Source organism: Neolamprologus multifasciatus, chromosome 18 (genome assembly GCF_963576455.1).
Source record: "Neolamprologus multifasciatus chromosome 18, fNeoMul1.2, whole genome shotgun sequence".
NCBI lineage: Eukaryota > Metazoa > Chordata > Actinopteri > Cichliformes > Cichlidae > Neolamprologus > Neolamprologus multifasciatus.
The window spans coordinates 14,386,514-14,403,513 of NC_140456.1; the positions used below are offsets into that span (position 1 = coordinate 14,386,514).

The 17,000-nt window shown below is 38.5% G+C and overlaps 1 protein-coding gene across 2 annotated transcripts in view; it reads right to left on the bottom strand.

Annotated features, from left to right (window-relative positions):
• Positions 1 to 17,000, bottom strand: part of atp6v1h (ATPase H+ transporting V1 subunit H) — a 28,757-nt gene continuing 11,757 nt past the window's right edge. For both annotated transcript variants that reach the window (XM_085139463.1, XM_085139462.1), the window contains 5 exons: positions 12,158 to 12,336; positions 11,769 to 11,894; positions 10,165 to 10,266; positions 8,580 to 8,693; positions 1 to 399 (listed from right to left, as the gene is read on the bottom strand). In XM_085139463.1, the coding sequence (XP_084995589.1) occupies positions 330 to 399; positions 8,580 to 8,693; positions 10,165 to 10,266; positions 11,769 to 11,894; positions 12,158 to 12,336 (591 nt within the window). In that variant the 3' untranslated portion in view covers positions 1 to 329. The remainder of the gene's footprint in view (positions 400 to 8,579; positions 8,694 to 10,164; positions 10,267 to 11,768; positions 11,895 to 12,157; positions 12,337 to 17,000) is intronic.

Consider the following 17,000-nt stretch of genomic DNA (forward strand, 5'->3'; position numbering starts at 1 on the left):
TCACAGATAAGTATTTTTATTGGTATTCATATGTTTTACAGACTTAAGACTTAAATAACTTGCAGTTTTGTACATCATCACAGACACACAATGTGCGGCTTTAATCACGCATCACTTATCTTGGAGTCACAACACGAAGCACGACAGAACATCAAGGAAATCAAGGAACATCGAGGATCATTTGGGGTGCGTGTAGAAGCGGAAATCGCACCGTTTGATTTTTCAAGTCATTACACAAAAACGAAGAGCTGATCATTACAATTGTCAATCTGCGTACAGTTCACACTCGTCCACAAAATGAGACACAAACACACATGAACATTCAGTGTTCAGCTTCGAGCAGCCACCGCTGGAGCCTGCTGCTGATCAGTGGACTGCAGTTGTCTTCCAAGGTACTCCCTGTGAAAGAGAAACAGTTTGTTTGTTTGTTTTTACAGACTGAAAAAGCAAGAAACACTAAACACGCTGTCAAATAAGGCCATACATCCTGTTACAAGGAACAAAGAAATATTTTGGAGGCATGCTTATTGTATGTTTTCCTTATTTGTTTGGTGACAGTAAGACGAGAAAATCGAGAATACTTCAACTTTCAATACTTCAAGAAAAAAACATTTCATGTTTTTCAATAACAGTACATATTTTCCCTTAAATCAAAACATAACCGGTAAGCATTTGAAGTTCTGATAAATGGAGGATAATATCCACCCCGATCACCACCTGCCTGAATGTTTTCACTTCAATCTATTCTCTGATTGGGTGGAGTCTGGATCTTTTATATCCTTTAATGTGAAAACAGGTTTTAATGAAGCTTCTCATTTTAACAATATGAGCTTCTCCCAGTTATCCTGACCCTGACATGATGTAATGCTGAAATATAGACCCATTATATATTACTTTGAAAGGTCACAGTTCGCCTTCGTGTTTCTTCTTGGCAGTAACATTTTTAGATATGCTTCATGACACTCAAATTATCAGCAGCAGAAATATCAAATGCCTCTCAATAGTCTAAAAATGGGAATGGTGAATACTCATAACGACAGAGAATATTTTCTCCTTAAAAATATGCACGCTTAGACTCATCACTATTCTCCTTTTCTACAAAGCAACAGCGCCGTAAGGATGTCTTTATGAAACCACTGTACACTTCTATTTTTGAAGGAGGTTATTTTTTTATTTGCCCTATTATCAGAATGAATCACGGCAGTGAGATAAAACAGTACAATATGCATCCAACGCAGAAGCAGCAAAAAGCTTTTTCCAAACAACAGCACAGTACTTTCATGTGTTCGTCTCGTACCTCTCTTACTGAAAATACCAAATACCTCTTTGTTAAATATTGACCAAACAACCAGGCTGGTAAAACCACAAGCTGCTATAGATCAACTCAAATATATCAAAGACATATAAGAGCTTTTAAGCCTTTGATCTTTAGCTAACCCTCCTCTAACCCCCATCTACAGGCTTGTACAGAACTTCACATACACTCATCATGGGTGACATGGATGACTTTAAAAAACAGACCTGGGTGCATGAGCTTGACTTTATTTTGGATTTTCTCTAATCCATGCAGGGTCAAAGCACGGTACACCAACTGCTGGAGCTGTCAGAGATAACCTTCAGCCCATTCTCAAAAATCAGTTACAGTTCGCTGATTTAGAGCACTGCCAGTGAGATTACAAAAAAAAGGCAAATAGCAATAATTGGTAGGATGACTGATGAAGTTAGTGTTCCGCAGCCAAGGCACCTTTTCATATGTCTCTGTTGTAAGAATCAATATTTACACAGCGAAATGAGTCTTGGACATGAAACACTGCATAATATTAAGAAGTATTAGCCACAGTAAAATCAGTGGACACTCAAAGTTAGTTTTTACTGTCAAGATGTTATCTAATATTTCATTTTGCAGACAGCTGTCCAAAGTGAATTACAATAAATCTAATGTGCCACCTTTTGTTTATTCTATAAATTTTTGTTTAAACCTGTCTCTCCTTTTATTTTATTTTTTATATTTTTGCTTTTAAAATTGGCTATACAACCACACGTGCCACGCCTCTACTTAAGAAATGACAAATGAAATGGCAGAAAGTGCTTGCCCGTGGTGTTGAGGTGAAAGACACATACAGCTGATCAAAAATAAATTTTTCTTTTCACACAGTTTCTGCTACACGACCGTTTCACAAGAACAGCAGCTTGTTCGACTGTTTACAAAAATCCTGCACCCACAGTGCAGCTGTGTCACAATTTTCATTAATGCAGTAATGTAACACGCCACAGTAATTATATTACAGTTACAATTATTTTGTTACTTTTGTTCGACAGAATTTTTTCACTGCCGAAAAAATTCAAACAAACAGACATGTTTTTTCTTCCTGTGCACTTGCACAACAATCAGCTCAAGTCAAAGTTGTAGATCAAAAAGAGATCTACGACTTTTTCGGAGTGTAGATATGGACATACTTTTATAGCACAAAAGGAAGAGAACGTGATGCTAAAGTGGACAAAACCAGTAACAATCTGAGTGAATGCCGACCCCAGCACAGCAGCCAGGTCCTGATCTTTAATGGGTAACAAACTGACGGGCAGTCAGACTTGCAGCCTACGTTTCTACCTGTTCATACTTCTATAGTAGAATCGCTATGGCGATCACTCTGAAGTCTCTTTGTGCTGGTTTTCATACGTAAAAAAAGATTGCATGTGTGTAACGAGTATGTGTGTAACGTGTGTAATGACTTTCTCCAGCAGGAAATGTACTGAATTACTTGTAATGTGTAATACATTACTTTTTTGAGTAATAACCCTAGGACTAAATATAGCATTGTGGTTTTCAGTAAAGTAAACACTGGTGCTAAGACTTATTCAACATAAGCTGATTCTTTTGTAGTATTATTTTAAATTTGCACTGCATTATAAAACAAACAGCATCTCTCTTTGCTCCGAGCGGCCTTTGGGGAGTGACTATACATGTAAACACCATCTGTGTACATTCAGTAAAGGCAGCGTGTCTGTATTTGTTACAGTATTTGACAGAAATCTATGTAATTTTCTGTCATTTCTGAATCCCCAATCAACAAATCTGGTTCAAAGTAAACACCAGAAGAGTTCTTCATTTTTCTTTATTTGTGTTTTATAAAATCTAATTGTAGTTCATGCAACACCTGAATCTATAATAATGTTAGAATACAAACAAGAATATGGGAAATCATCAAATTAAAAAAAGGAGACAGTTCACAGTGACTCAGAGCACAGATTTGAGTTTGCTTGGCAAAAAAAGCCAGGCTACTGTATGAAAGGCAAACCAATACTATATCATGAACATGCCAAATGTCAGTAGAGAGGACTGACTCTAACTGAGACAAGCACAGCATAAAGGTGGCTGGACCAGCGATAGCTTAAGGCTTAAACGACAACCATGGAGTTATGGAGCTTATTGGCAAAAACACCATTCAGTCAAAGCTTGCTGGAGATTTAGAAACGCGTCAAAAACAATGACCAGATAACAGTTTGCGCACATTCAACCCACTCAAGGTGACAGCGGGTAAGCAAAGCGGCTTTGAAAAAACTCTTCATTGTCCATCCATCCATTCGCTTCCGCTTATCCTTTTCAGGGTCGCGGGGGGCGCTGGAGCCTATCCCAGCTGTCATAGGGCGAGAGGCGGGGTACACCCTGGACAGGTCGCCGGTCTGTCGCAGGGCCAACACACAGGGACAGACAACCATTCACACACACATTCATTCGGACATTCACACCTAGTGACAATTTGGAGTATCCAATTAACCTATCCCCAAGCTGCATGTCTTTGGACGGTGGGAGGAAGCCGGAGTACCCGGAGGGAACCCACACAAACACGGGGAGAACATGCAAACTCCACACAGAAAGACCCTGGCATGATGTTGGAATTGAACTCGGGACCTTCTTGCTGTGCGGCAACAGTGCTAACCACCGTGCCACCGTGCTGCCTCTTCATTGTAATTTAAAAAAAAAAAAAAAAGTGTGAATGCGTCTTATAGACGCATTCACACACCTCTGTTTTCACGCAGGCAATGAGTGTAGGCAGCAGATTCTTCAGTATGATGAAAAAACCTTGAGAAATAGCTCACCCCCTCACATTAGGAGGTCATGTTATGAGGACTGAAACTAGTAACAAAGTGTTCATCTTAATGGAGAAATATGGCATGGGCAACATTCCTTTCTTTAATTATTATGTTGTTGTTTTTTTTACAAAACACCACCAAAGTTGTTCAACATGCCTTACACAAGAGGTAGGTGTGGATGGAGGGTGTCTTATAAGAACTACCTGCATAAATAAGGACAGGTGAATGTCTTTAAATGTGATTTATGTGATGGGCATTAAAATTATGAGCTGCTGCTTTCAAACGCTACAAGGGAAGAATAAAAAAAAAAAGCTGTCAAACAATTTCCATACAGGGCTCGCAAAATCAGAAATTTTGCATCCATTTTAAACCAGACTTCATACACAGTTGTAATCCCTGCTTTTGAGTTAAAAATATTTTTTGTTGATTTTAGTTTGTCTTATTTGTTTCTTGCTTGTTGAACAACTTAGCACTGACTTTTGAATAATTAAAGCATAAGAAAGTTTTCTTTAGTTGAATGAAAATACCAAAGATACAACAATTTTACAGGCATAAAAAGCACTTTTGTACCAACAAGGTGGTTTTCAAAGAGTTACTCAAAGCATGGCACATTTTAGCATGGTGTTCAGTGTGTCCTCAAAAAGAAACAAACAAGAAAACTGGAAAGTAGAGGAGAACAGAAGAAATAGCAGGCATGTGCTATGTGCAGGATATGAACAGTATCTGAAAGTCCTGCCCCTAAGAAATAAAAAAAAAAATCTATGGACCTGAGAGATGCATTTGACCCTTCAGCTAAATCGTGTACTGTTTGCAAAAGTCTCATCAGAAATGGTCTCAGTGAAAGTGTGGCTGTCAACAATCCATTTCACACTCCTAAAACTTTCCCTTGGGGGGGTCATAAGCAGAGAGTGCTTGCTAGCGCTGTCCTTACGTGACGAAACTATTAAGGAAAAAACGCAGCGTATATATTGGCCTATCAACACAATTTAAAAACTGGTATCTATCACCTTGTTGCTTTGTCATTAAGTGGTCATGTGATTGGCTTACCACGAATACTTTATTCTTCCTCAGTCAAACAGCAGCACTCATGCGATTGTTTTGCCCCCTTAGCTCCAGGTGTTGTACAAGACAGTGATTGTGATTGCCGTCCGCGGGAGCGCGCGCAGCTGCTTAAAGCTGTAGCGTCCAGATTACTTACAGCTACTTCCGTGTAACTGATATAAAATGCGGTAAGCTGAACACAGCTTCAACCGTCTGTTTGTTGAAAAATAGTAACGGACCGCGTTTTCTTGTTAGTAACTGTAACGGCGTTGTAACAATAGGAATAGTAATTAGATTACTCGTTACTGAAAAAAGTAACACCGTTAGTAACGCCGTTATTCCCATCACTGACTGTAAATGATCTTTGACCTTCCTGGAAATTTCAAGTCACTGAACCCAATGTTCTTCCTCCCTTTCTGTAACTCTTAGTAGTATTTCAAACAAATAAACTTCTGTCCACACATGACTGATCACATTGCCCACTTGGAACATCACTGTAATATTAATCATAATACCTCCATCCACAGTTGCTCAGGAAACTGAAAGTGTGTGTTTTAGATAGTGGCAGCAAAAACAAATATATTCCCACTTAATGCTAGTTGGCTTTCATTTTTATTGTTTCCAAGAAATCCAGTACACAGAAGACACACACAAAGACGGGGAGGTGAAGTGAATGTCCGGATTATATTGCTAGTGGTGACTTAACCTAAGTAAAATCAAGCATGATGAGTTTATAATGGTGCTTGCAATGGGTCTAAAGAGCCCAAGAATAATAAAAAAAAAAGCCCTACCGTTTGCAAATTTTGGCTATGAAGATAAATATGCATCACAAAGTGTGAGAACTCCAAAGGTGGGCATGAACCCCAGCAGATGGAAGTGTCAAACAAAATATTTGGAATTTCAACAGAGAATCAGCAGAAGCTTGTTTGCATAATATTTTAATCCAGCTGTTAGTGGTAATTATAACTGTGCAACTGATAATGAGACAAGGAAGAAAAGAGCAGAGGAAATGCAGCCAAATGCTGTAGCCAACAATTCAGTGGGTGTTATCATCTTACAGTCTGTATCAGACACAAGTGTATTAAATCCATGATGCACAAGTGGGGCTGTGATCACCCTAAAAGGTTGCTGCAATCTCAGTCTGCAGGTTAAGAATATGAATGATAGATATGTACATGATACACTAAATTAAGGTGCCATAGCACCACTGTAGCATTTTCTAACTGACCTTTCTTGATGCTGTAATTACCAGCTGAAATTTACTTGAACACGTTTATGCCAGCCACAAGCTGCAAAATAGTGTGAACAATCATCTAAATCAATCTACTTTTGGCAAATAAGATCATTTTTAAAGTTATTTTCTGTAGGACTGAGAAGCAGAGGAAAGACACTATCTATGTAAACTTCACTCTGGGTAAATCCGTGACATGAGAAACATACAGCCCAGCACATTTGACATTTTGTGGAAAATCCTAGTCTGTCAATATTTTGAACCTAAGTCATGCACATCTTGATCTGACCCCAGCGCAGCCCTGCTGTCCACACAGTTATTTTGCCTCATTACACTTGCTTTCAGGCCAGTGAGGACACGTTCCGACCATAATTCAAGTAAATGTAAACAAAAATTCAGACAACCAGCTCTCACCCTGCATTAGCCTGATTAGCCAACAGCACATCAAACGCACAAAGGCAGAAACCTAAAAACGCCTCTCCAGTCACGTTTTAGGATATAAAAGTACTTTTTTTCTCTCATATGTCTGAGGCAAATTTGAGAGATTGCATGGTCTCTTCCTCCTTAAGTGAAAGTTACAAAATCTAACCATATTTAAACATTTTTATTCAAGATGCTGCATGCAGGACACAGATACAATGTGTAAAAATGTGATTTTCAGTGTATACATCACACTTGGGCTAACTCACATTTTCCATTATTGGCTTTACACCTACATTATTTTAATTATGGGTTCAAATAAAGTTTAAATAAGCAAAACATATAGATCTCCCAAACTATGATGACTAAATGCTCAAAAATGAAATTTTCATTGACCATCCAATATAGTCTTATATGACTAACTTTTTTAGATCGTTTTAGGTCAAGGACTAATTTGCCTCTTTCTGATCATTTTTGCATCTTCAGCATTCTCATCAGTATGACTGTTCACTGACCTTGTGTCATTTCCAACCAATCTCCGCTCACGTTAACCTCAGCGGATGTCTAATCAGCCACAGTAAATCATAATATGCATTAGGGCTGGACGATATGACCCAAAATTCATATCTCGATATTTTTTACCTGGACGGCGATATAAGATATATATCTCGATATTTTTTTTAAAGCCATAAAGTAAGAACAAAAAGAGAGTTCTTAGTCAAAGCTGTGTCCCAGATGTCACACAGGCACTTTTATTAACATAGAGCATAGATGTACATAAAATTTACTCAAAAAATTATTAAATAATAATGCTCCATAAATAAAAGAAAACAATGTTGTTTTTGTGCGTAACAAAAAGCTCACAATTGTGCAGTCAAAATGTAAACTAAAAGACGCTGAGCACAGTAACAAAGACAGATTTCACAGCTGCTCTGTTCCCAACTTCTACTGTGTGACTTACAGCATTGAGTTTGAAATCCTCTTCGTAACCACGTCTCTTAACAGGTGCCATTTATGGTCCTTATACACAGTAGGGTAATGTTACGTTGAAGCACAGTATGTATCACTCCGCGAGGCTCCTCGGTAGCCGTAATGTTCTGACAATCCATCAAGCGGTGCAGCAGCGTAGCTTACCAAAGTCGTACTAAAACATTTTTTGACAGATTGCTGAGCGCCATGTACCACATAAAATCGGTTCGCGGCCATCAAGCACAACTAGAATTCATACATAAGGCGCGCTGTAAACTTTTGAGAAAATGAAAGGATTTTAGGCTGTGCAGCGCCTCTGGGCTGCATGGCGTTAGCGTGGTTAGCTCGTTAGCGTGGTTAGCTAGCTAACACGTTGACGGCGTCCAGCCCCACGCACGGGGCGATGCGCAGTAACTCGTTAACGGAGATTTGCCGTGTCCATCTTGTCGCTGCAGGTGAAGCGATAGGGGAGGAGGGGGAGTTGTGTTCAGTGAAGGAGGGGCGAGGCAGAGTAACGTTGCGTAAAGACAACAGTGGACGAAAGAGAGGCAAACTTGCGGCTCCACAAGTATAGTTATAACGTAACATAGACTATATCGATATAAAGGATATTGTCACATCTTATATCTCGTATAAAAATATATCGATATTTTTTAAAAACTCGATATATCGCCCAGCTCTAATATGCATGAGGGTGTGCATGGTCTTTAATCACTAGCGTGTAGCTGATTTGTTTTTTTCATGTCAGGAAAGTTCAGCTAATGCTTTAAAGTTAAGTTCATGTGAGTGAGTTACATCAAACAGAAGCTATAAAAAGTGCTCATACCAGTTGTGGACCATCAGCTTCTGCACAGCCAACAGGGCGTTGTACCGGACTAGCTGGTCCTCATGGTGCATATGATTCATCACAAGCTGTTTTCCACCGAGCTGCTCAATTACCCTGAAATGGGAGTGTTATAGGGAATAATGGGACAGAGCTTTTATACACAGTAAACAGGTACTATTTTCGTATTTTAGGTCATTCAGTGAGCCATCATGTAATCTAATCCACCCTTGGTGAAATTTTCTGTGTATCTAATACAGGGTCACTGGCCTTTGTGAAAGGATAAACACAGTGAAAAGGAAACCAGATGTAATGCTTGTAATATTAAAGCAAAAGGTTCGATCAAAGAAAAAGTAGGTGCTGGCACTGATACTATTCCGCATTTCCATTGGGTGAACTTACTCCATCCAGGTGCATAATATTCTGAATGAATTGCAGTGTATATATATTACTGAACTGTCAGTTTGTCTTTACAGCACTGACCCTGAAGTTCAATTTGTTAGAGGGTCACTGGGTTCACACTGAAGACCCTGGATCAAATTCCCCCACTGAATCATCCTCTCAAATGGCACTTAAATTCAACAAGGCAGATAAATTGGGTAAATAAACTATTTTGGTTGTTTAGGCTTGTGCTGACTTGTGATTAAATGAGGAGTTCTGCAAGTCAGGTAGAGCTTCTGCTGCTCCACATTAAACCAACTGTCTGAGTTCTGTTCGAGATCTCCACCAAACTACCCAACCTGAGCTCTCCTTCTGAAGTACTCACATCTAATCCTGACATTCTGCTCATTCCCAATGACAATCCAAACATCTGCCACCTCAAGCTCAGCCTCCTGTCTTTTTGTCAGAGCCATAGTCTCCAAACCATAGTAGCAGGTCACAATACCATATTGTAAACTTTCCCTTTCACTCTTTTGTCATAAATCATGCCTCACACTGTGTTTGTGCCAGGAAAGATAGTGACTGAACCTCTAAGTCCAGCCAGACTCGTCTCCATTTAAACTCATATAACTAATATTTGCTACCCTGTTTCACCTATCTCCCTCTCATCCACAAACATATTCTTTCTTGCCTCTGCTGACTTTCCTTCCTTCCTCCAGCACTTACCGCAATCTCTCCAAACTTACTTTGGTTTGGTATAAATTGTTAGTCACAATTGACACATTTTGGACACCTTTAAGTTTGAGTAGATTTGATTTATTTTAAAAAATAACTATGAAAGTATCACTGAAGTATGTTAAATAACATTACTGGCAGGTGAGATGGCAACAATGAGATGTTTGCCAGTGACCATTAAACAACAAACAGATGAACAGAACATTACTACATAACACCCAACTGGCACAATCTGCGTGGAGCAGTCAGATTAGATGTGACTGTATAAAACGAGAAACACACAAAGCCTTAAATGATTACCACTGCCATAAATCTGGTGTCAAGGGCAAACTGTGCTAGGCAAAGCCAGCATAAAACAACTCCGTTACAACGATGGGCTGTCATTTGAGGCAGGGTGTGTGGGAGGTGAGCTTCAAAAAATCTTTAATAGATTTTAGTGAATATCTAATAGTATTCATGCTTAACATCTCACCTTTTACCACGTGGATAATGCCGCACATACTCTCCAATGTCATGAGCTGCCACTGCTATAACCTGAGGATCATCAGACACTTCCAACAGCCTCGTCAAAATCCTTTCAAAGAAACACAGTGAAAATAAAACATTAAAATGCAGAGGTCTGTTTGCATAAAAAGATTCAATCACTTAATTCTTACTGATCTGAATCACATATCTTTAAAGACGCTTCTAGGCAAAGATTTGTCTGAGAAAGCTTCAAGAAAAATATAAGAGCTGAGATTACTTTCTTTAAAGCAGTTTTCTAAGTAGAAAAACTCTTATTATCACTAAGCCAAGGTTAGTCCTACTCTAAAACTGGAAATCCCATACACTAAACCCTGAAGCCAAAGATATTAGATGTAAGGCAGTGAAAAAGTGGCTTCTTCAACGTGGAATGAAGCCTTCGTAAGATTTAGGGGTAAATACTAAAAAAACAGAAGGCAATTTAAGCCGAGGTGATGGCTGAGCTGATTACAGAGAGGGGACAGCGATGAGACAATGAGGATTTTTACAGAATGTCAATAGCACAACAGTGTGTGACCCGAATAATGAATAACACACACACACCAACGGATGTTTTATCTCTTGCGATCTGAGTCCTTAGATCAGAAACACAGACACATGATGTCGTGAGTGTAACTCACAGCTGATAAAAGTAAGGCATTGGAAAGGTATCTCAAAAGAACTGATTGTGAGTCAAGTATAAAACTGGATTTTTCCATAGCGGCATCTAGTCACGCCATGAAAGGCTGCATGCTGTCCAAGTGTTTTTCCACTGAACCGGCACATGGCAAGGTAAAGTTATTTACCTTAATGACAAACCAAAGCAATGACCCTTTGTAACCCTGATGCTTTCAGCTCTTTTTATTTCATGGTGTTTTCTGTCTGTAGCATTAAACCTTGCAATGTTTTAAACTAATCTGTCAAAGAAATAGTGTGGTCTGATACACCTGTTTTTAGTTGAGCTTGGGATCTTCTAATTAAGCTCCACTATTCTGTTGACAAAACACTGCATTTGCTATGAGACAGAATATAGCTCAGAAGAAGCGTATAGTATAGCTTTTATTTTGAAAAGAGACATTTCTCTGTAATAATCCCTCTTTTCCAAAGATGAGTGATTTCTCGATCAGATAGATTTTTTTTTTTTTAATTATTTTGTTGTTTCAGCAACATTACATTTAAAAACTGTACTTTTGAGTTAAAATATATATTTATAATTTTAATAAATGACAAATTAAAAAGGCATGAACATTTTTTTTGTATCGAAAGAATATCGAACCGTGACACCAAAGTATCGAACCGAGTCGAGAATTTTGTGTATATATATATATACACACACATATATATATATAAGTTGGGAAAAACACTTTAAGACATTTTTTATTCATCTCCTCTTGTGGCGAAAGTAGATAAGAGGTGACAAATCATAGTCTTTGTGCCCTTCAATATCTGAACAAGGTGCACTTTGAGAAGCTTTGTCCTTTTGCTCTTACTGAAGTGTCAAGGTAATAATAAATCATGTTTTAAAAGGCAATGGAGAAAATGAGTAATCTCATGACAGCAGATGCTTCATCTTACTTGAGGAGCTCATAGTTCTTCTCGTTCAGGCGGACAGCGTTCTCACGCCAGAACTTCTCTGACTTGTGGACAGGACTCCACTCCAAGCGGCCAGACTTGAGTTCAGAGCTGTACTCATCAAATGAGCTGTTGATCAAAAATAAACATCATTACCTCAGACAAAAACAAAAACTACTTTAACTGATGATGTGAAGAAGAATGATTTGAGCTGTGTAGTGCAACACAGTTAAAGTACAGAAATATCATATGGATATGTTAATGGTAGCTGTATGAAAAGAATTGCACAAAGACACTTGACTTTTTATTCAAGCTCCATTTTTTTAAAGAAATAATGGTTTAGTAAACTAACTATGAATGCATGTTATTCATAAATAATCTTAATTAGGTACCTGAGATCCTGCACACTCTCTCCGAGCCTTTCAAGCAGGAACTTAATGTCCTCAGTGATGTCCTCATCATCATATTTCTGCTGCTCAAGGTTCTCGAGCTGCTTCAGCACCTTGCACTGAATCATAGCCAGTGCATACTCCTGACGAGTCTCCCTCTCTGCTGATTTCTCCAGGAGATTCTGTCAAAGAAAAGATCATTATTAATTTGCTAATTCATGAGAAACTTAGCTGAGGTCTGAATCAGAAAGAAGAAATGAATCAATGAACGAACATAAATCATACTTAACTATTAGTCAATGAAAAAAAAAACTCAACATTTATGATGAACTGATGAAGTAATTTATTGATAAATATACACTGTTACTGTCAGAAATGTTGCTATACGATCTATACTGTGTTGCTGTAATATTCCTTTGTTTTAAATCACAATACAGAAATAAATGAGCAGGAGACCTCTGCAGCATCATTATGCATTTATTTATGTGTTCATCATGATTTTATGACTGAATCACTGTGATGACTAGACTGATATTTGAGAAATCGGTTGTGCGTGTTTGGTCATTTTATTCAGGTCCATTTTGCAGTTGATTTGTTTTCTATATTTTCATGTATTTCTCATTGTAGTATCGTAACATTGTCAACTCCTGATGTTAAACAACTTTATTAAAAGGTATAAAATCTGTCCAATGGAGCTAATGCTTTTCAGAATACACATCCTTAACTAGGATTCAAATTCAGGTGTTGTGAGTGAGTGTGAAAGGAAAGAAAAGTAGAGTTGCCCAGCAACAAGAACACAATGTTCAAGAATTATAAAAGCTATTTCTGACGTAAAATCTGCGGATAAAGTTCTCGGAGCCCGGCCTCAGGCTTTAATGGAGAGAAAATTGTGGTGGCAACGTGGAGTGACTCAAAAGAGAAGTGGCTTCTGCACTGGGAGTGAGATAGAAGAAATCACTCCATACCTTGATTGGCCCCTACAGCTAACACTTAGGGAAAAGCTATGACTAGGTCAAGGTCAAAGTCAAATGTATTTATATCGAATATTTCCAACAGCTTCTGAAGTGCTTTACAAACTAAAAAGCAACTAAACAAGGAAAATGCACAACAATAAAAATAAAAATATGAAGAAGAAAGAACAATACAATAAGACAAAAAAAACTAAGAACAACAATGACTGAGGCTGTTAAAACAAGTGTCTGGTGTCTTCACTATTAAAAAAGTTCCAGCATTTGTGCAGCTTTAATATATAGCAGCAGACTATTCCAGAGTGTGGGACCTGCCACAGAGAAGGCGCTGTCACTGCGAGATTTAAGTTTAAGCCTTGGAATGGATAACATTAGTTTTGAACTAGACCTCATGGTTCTTTCTGGAGCACGGATAGGAGCTAAGATGGGTAAGAATAGGCTCGCCCATTTAGTGATTTAAAAACAAAAGGTAAAATTTTAAACGAACCATCAAGGTACACGGCATGGGTTTAACATTTGTCTGACAATGAGTGGATACAGTAACAGAGCTGCCAAACATTCATTTAGGTTTAAAAAATGTAAGGACATCCACTGTTTAACATCTCCAAGGCAACATTAAAACCCCTTAAAAGTGCTGTCTCAGTGCTATGTGGTGACTTAAAACCAGACTGAAACTTTTCAGACTATGAGTAGACCACTTTCTCTAAAACTTTTGAAAGAAAGGGGAGCTTTGAAATGGACCTGTAATTAGCCTGAGCAGCTGGGTCCAGACTGTGCATTTTTAAGAAGAGGGTTTTAAGAAGAACCTGTTTAAAACATGATGGGACACAGCCTGTAATAAAAGAAGTGTCAATTAATCCCTGGATAAAGCTGAGCACACAGGGGTCTGAGGCAGTGGGTGATGAGAGGGGGCCTAATAGCTGAAACTGTGTCGCTAAAAATTGCCTAAAAATCATCACACATACTTGGTGAAGGTACAGCACCAAATTATCACATGGACTAATAATATGATTAAAAACATTAAAAAGTACCTATTATTTGTGGACACTAAAACTATAAAATTAGTATTTATAGTGTTTACAGTCCCTTGGTAAACAGAGATACCGTCCTTAAATACCTGTAAAGAAACATACGACCTATTGTTTTCCCATCTCCTCTCAGCACGGCTGCATTTATGTCTAAGGGTGTGTGTATATTCATTCAAACAGGGTTCTGACAATGGCTTAGAGCGCTTAGTCCTGAGTGGTGCGATTGAGTCCAAGATATCAGTGCAGGTGGAATTAAAACTATCAGAATTGTCCTCGACACTTTCACAGATTGAGTTTATTATCCTATAATGAAGAAATGTGATACTAAATTGAGGGGCTATTAGACGATTGAGCGCTCGTCTTTTATGTGCTAGAGTGCATGACTTATCTAAAGAGCAGCGCAACATTATAGTGAATATCGCAGGAAAATGACCAGAGAGACACAATTCAGATATTTCTGTTATGTACACACCAAACCTCTGGGATAGCACTAAGTCCAGTGTGTGACCTTTTTTATGAGGGGGGCCAGTGACCCACTGTGTCAGTTTAAAAGAGTCCAGAACATTTAGAAAGTCCTTGACCAGAGGTTTAGACTCACAGCAGACATGACTGATGTCTGTTTGAGTGTTTGGTGGCAACGAAAACGGATATTGAACACTGTACATATACCTCCACCCATACCCGAGGTCCAAGGGAGGCTGAAGAATGTGCAGTGTGGGGGAAGAAGTTCAGAAAAAGCTACAGACTCACCACAGTTTCTGTCAAAAACAGAAAACCAAGCTGCTGAGACTTTGTCATTAAGAAGTTGCTTAATACAAATGTATTGTTTGCTAGTGATCTAGTATTTAATAAAGCTATTTGAAGAGTGCAGATTTTGACATCTGAAGCACAAGCATAGGAAGGAAAACAGGGAACCAGAAGAAGCTGATCCAATGTTATGGGATCTCCAGGGACAACATGCAGGATCCATCTAAAGGTGTACTCCACTGGTCCTGTAGTTGCATGAGAAGCACAGAGGTAAGCCCTGACTCTGACGAGTGTACCACCCCTTTTTCCCTATTTCCTTGGGAACTTCTTCCAGGATGTGGCATTAGGGAGTTGGCACAGGTATGTCAAAAGGTGGTAAAGCTTGTCCTTGCGCAGTTTGTTTCAGAACTAGACCATAAGATGCCTTGATCTCTAAAAGGCAACTGGTGATCACACACGTAGTACTAAGACATTTAGAGATATTATAGAAAGGAAGAGAACTAACATTAACCAAGACAAAAACTGGCAGACACCTTGCCATGTGTACTGCTGGCACCATCTTTTCTGGCACCAGCAAATGTGACTAATATCTCACAAATGTCTTTTAAGAGTAACCTGCAATGTCTTCACAAAGATCAAACAGTCAAGTCACTCCAAATATTTAGAACCTAGTTACCACCTAAGGGGTTGTGGCTACAAGAAGGTTCAACATTTTTAGGCCTTAGCAGAGTAGTCAAAACAAAAGTTTTAGAGTCACAGTTAAACTAATGCTAACACATCACAAACACAGCAGTTCTGCCTTTGAGGATGTGTTCAAGGACTTCCAGATGGTCTGGATAATAAGTCACTTTCCTCATCCCATGTGGTGAGCAGAATCATTTGCATAATTAGGACATTTGGGACAAATAGCAACATGCTGAAAAGCGGTGAATATTTTTGTAAAATAATCTCAAAATAATCTCAGCCTTCTAAAGTTTGGAGAGCCCCTGGGTGTCAACAAAGAAATACCCTATTTGTTGGTGAAAAACAACGTCTTGTAGCTCTCAAACGCGCACACCATAGAGCAAGTTGACACACTCATGAGAAAACCCGCTTAACGTAAAGATGTGTTGACTCCATGCACCACTGCTTTTAATTAAGTGTAATGTAGTGAAGTTCCCAATGAAGAAAACAAAGCCTCTATCTTTCACGGATGCATTTACCAAAACCTTCATGTGACATCTCTACTGGCAGGAGTGTGATGAAAAAGCTGTGGGCTGAAATTAAAACCAGAAACAGATGCAGCGATTGACAACACGCATAAAACAGGACATGAATTTGGTGTCAAATAAGTTTCTTTCAGCATAAATGAAAAAATAAAAAATAAAACAATAAAAACATTGTAATACTGACTCAGATTACAATGACATCAGTGAATACCTTCCTCAACTTTAGGCTCTAAAATCAGCTCTGAGCTCATGTTTCAATCATGTAATCAATGCCATTTATAACACCATTGTGCTCTGAGCAAGGTCACTGAAGCTGTCTGGGTTGAAAAAAATGAAAGTAACGCTATCACTGAAAAGTTTTATTTAAAGATCCATATTTCCCTTTAGACATTTCACAGAGTAGAAAAGATTTTTTGTTTAGTATTCAAGATGATGTGTGCTGGTCAGGTACTGCAGGCTGTCAGTTATACTAATGCGTTGCTTTAAGCAGAGGATCCTTACAGTCTGTGTCATTAGTATGCTGTCTGTCTTTTATAGAAAAAACAAATCATCTGCATAATATGTGTAATCATTCAGGACTACATAATTATTTCTATACTTTTCCCAAGTACAGTAGCAAGCTTGATGAAGACCTGAAAGTTACTCCACTGACTCAGAGTGCATTTCTTATATGTTCCAGACTTGCACTGGTACCCTGTCAGAATTATTAACTCTGTGCAGTTAAAAATTACATTAACATTAGCTAAAAAATGAGGCACACTATAGGGATTTCATTACCTGGCATAAACACAAAACAACAAAGTCCAGAACACAGCTCTTAGGACTACATTAAATATTCAGTAGATGTTTTGAACAATCACAGCAGGGAGCTGAAAGGGGAGCATAGTCATAAATT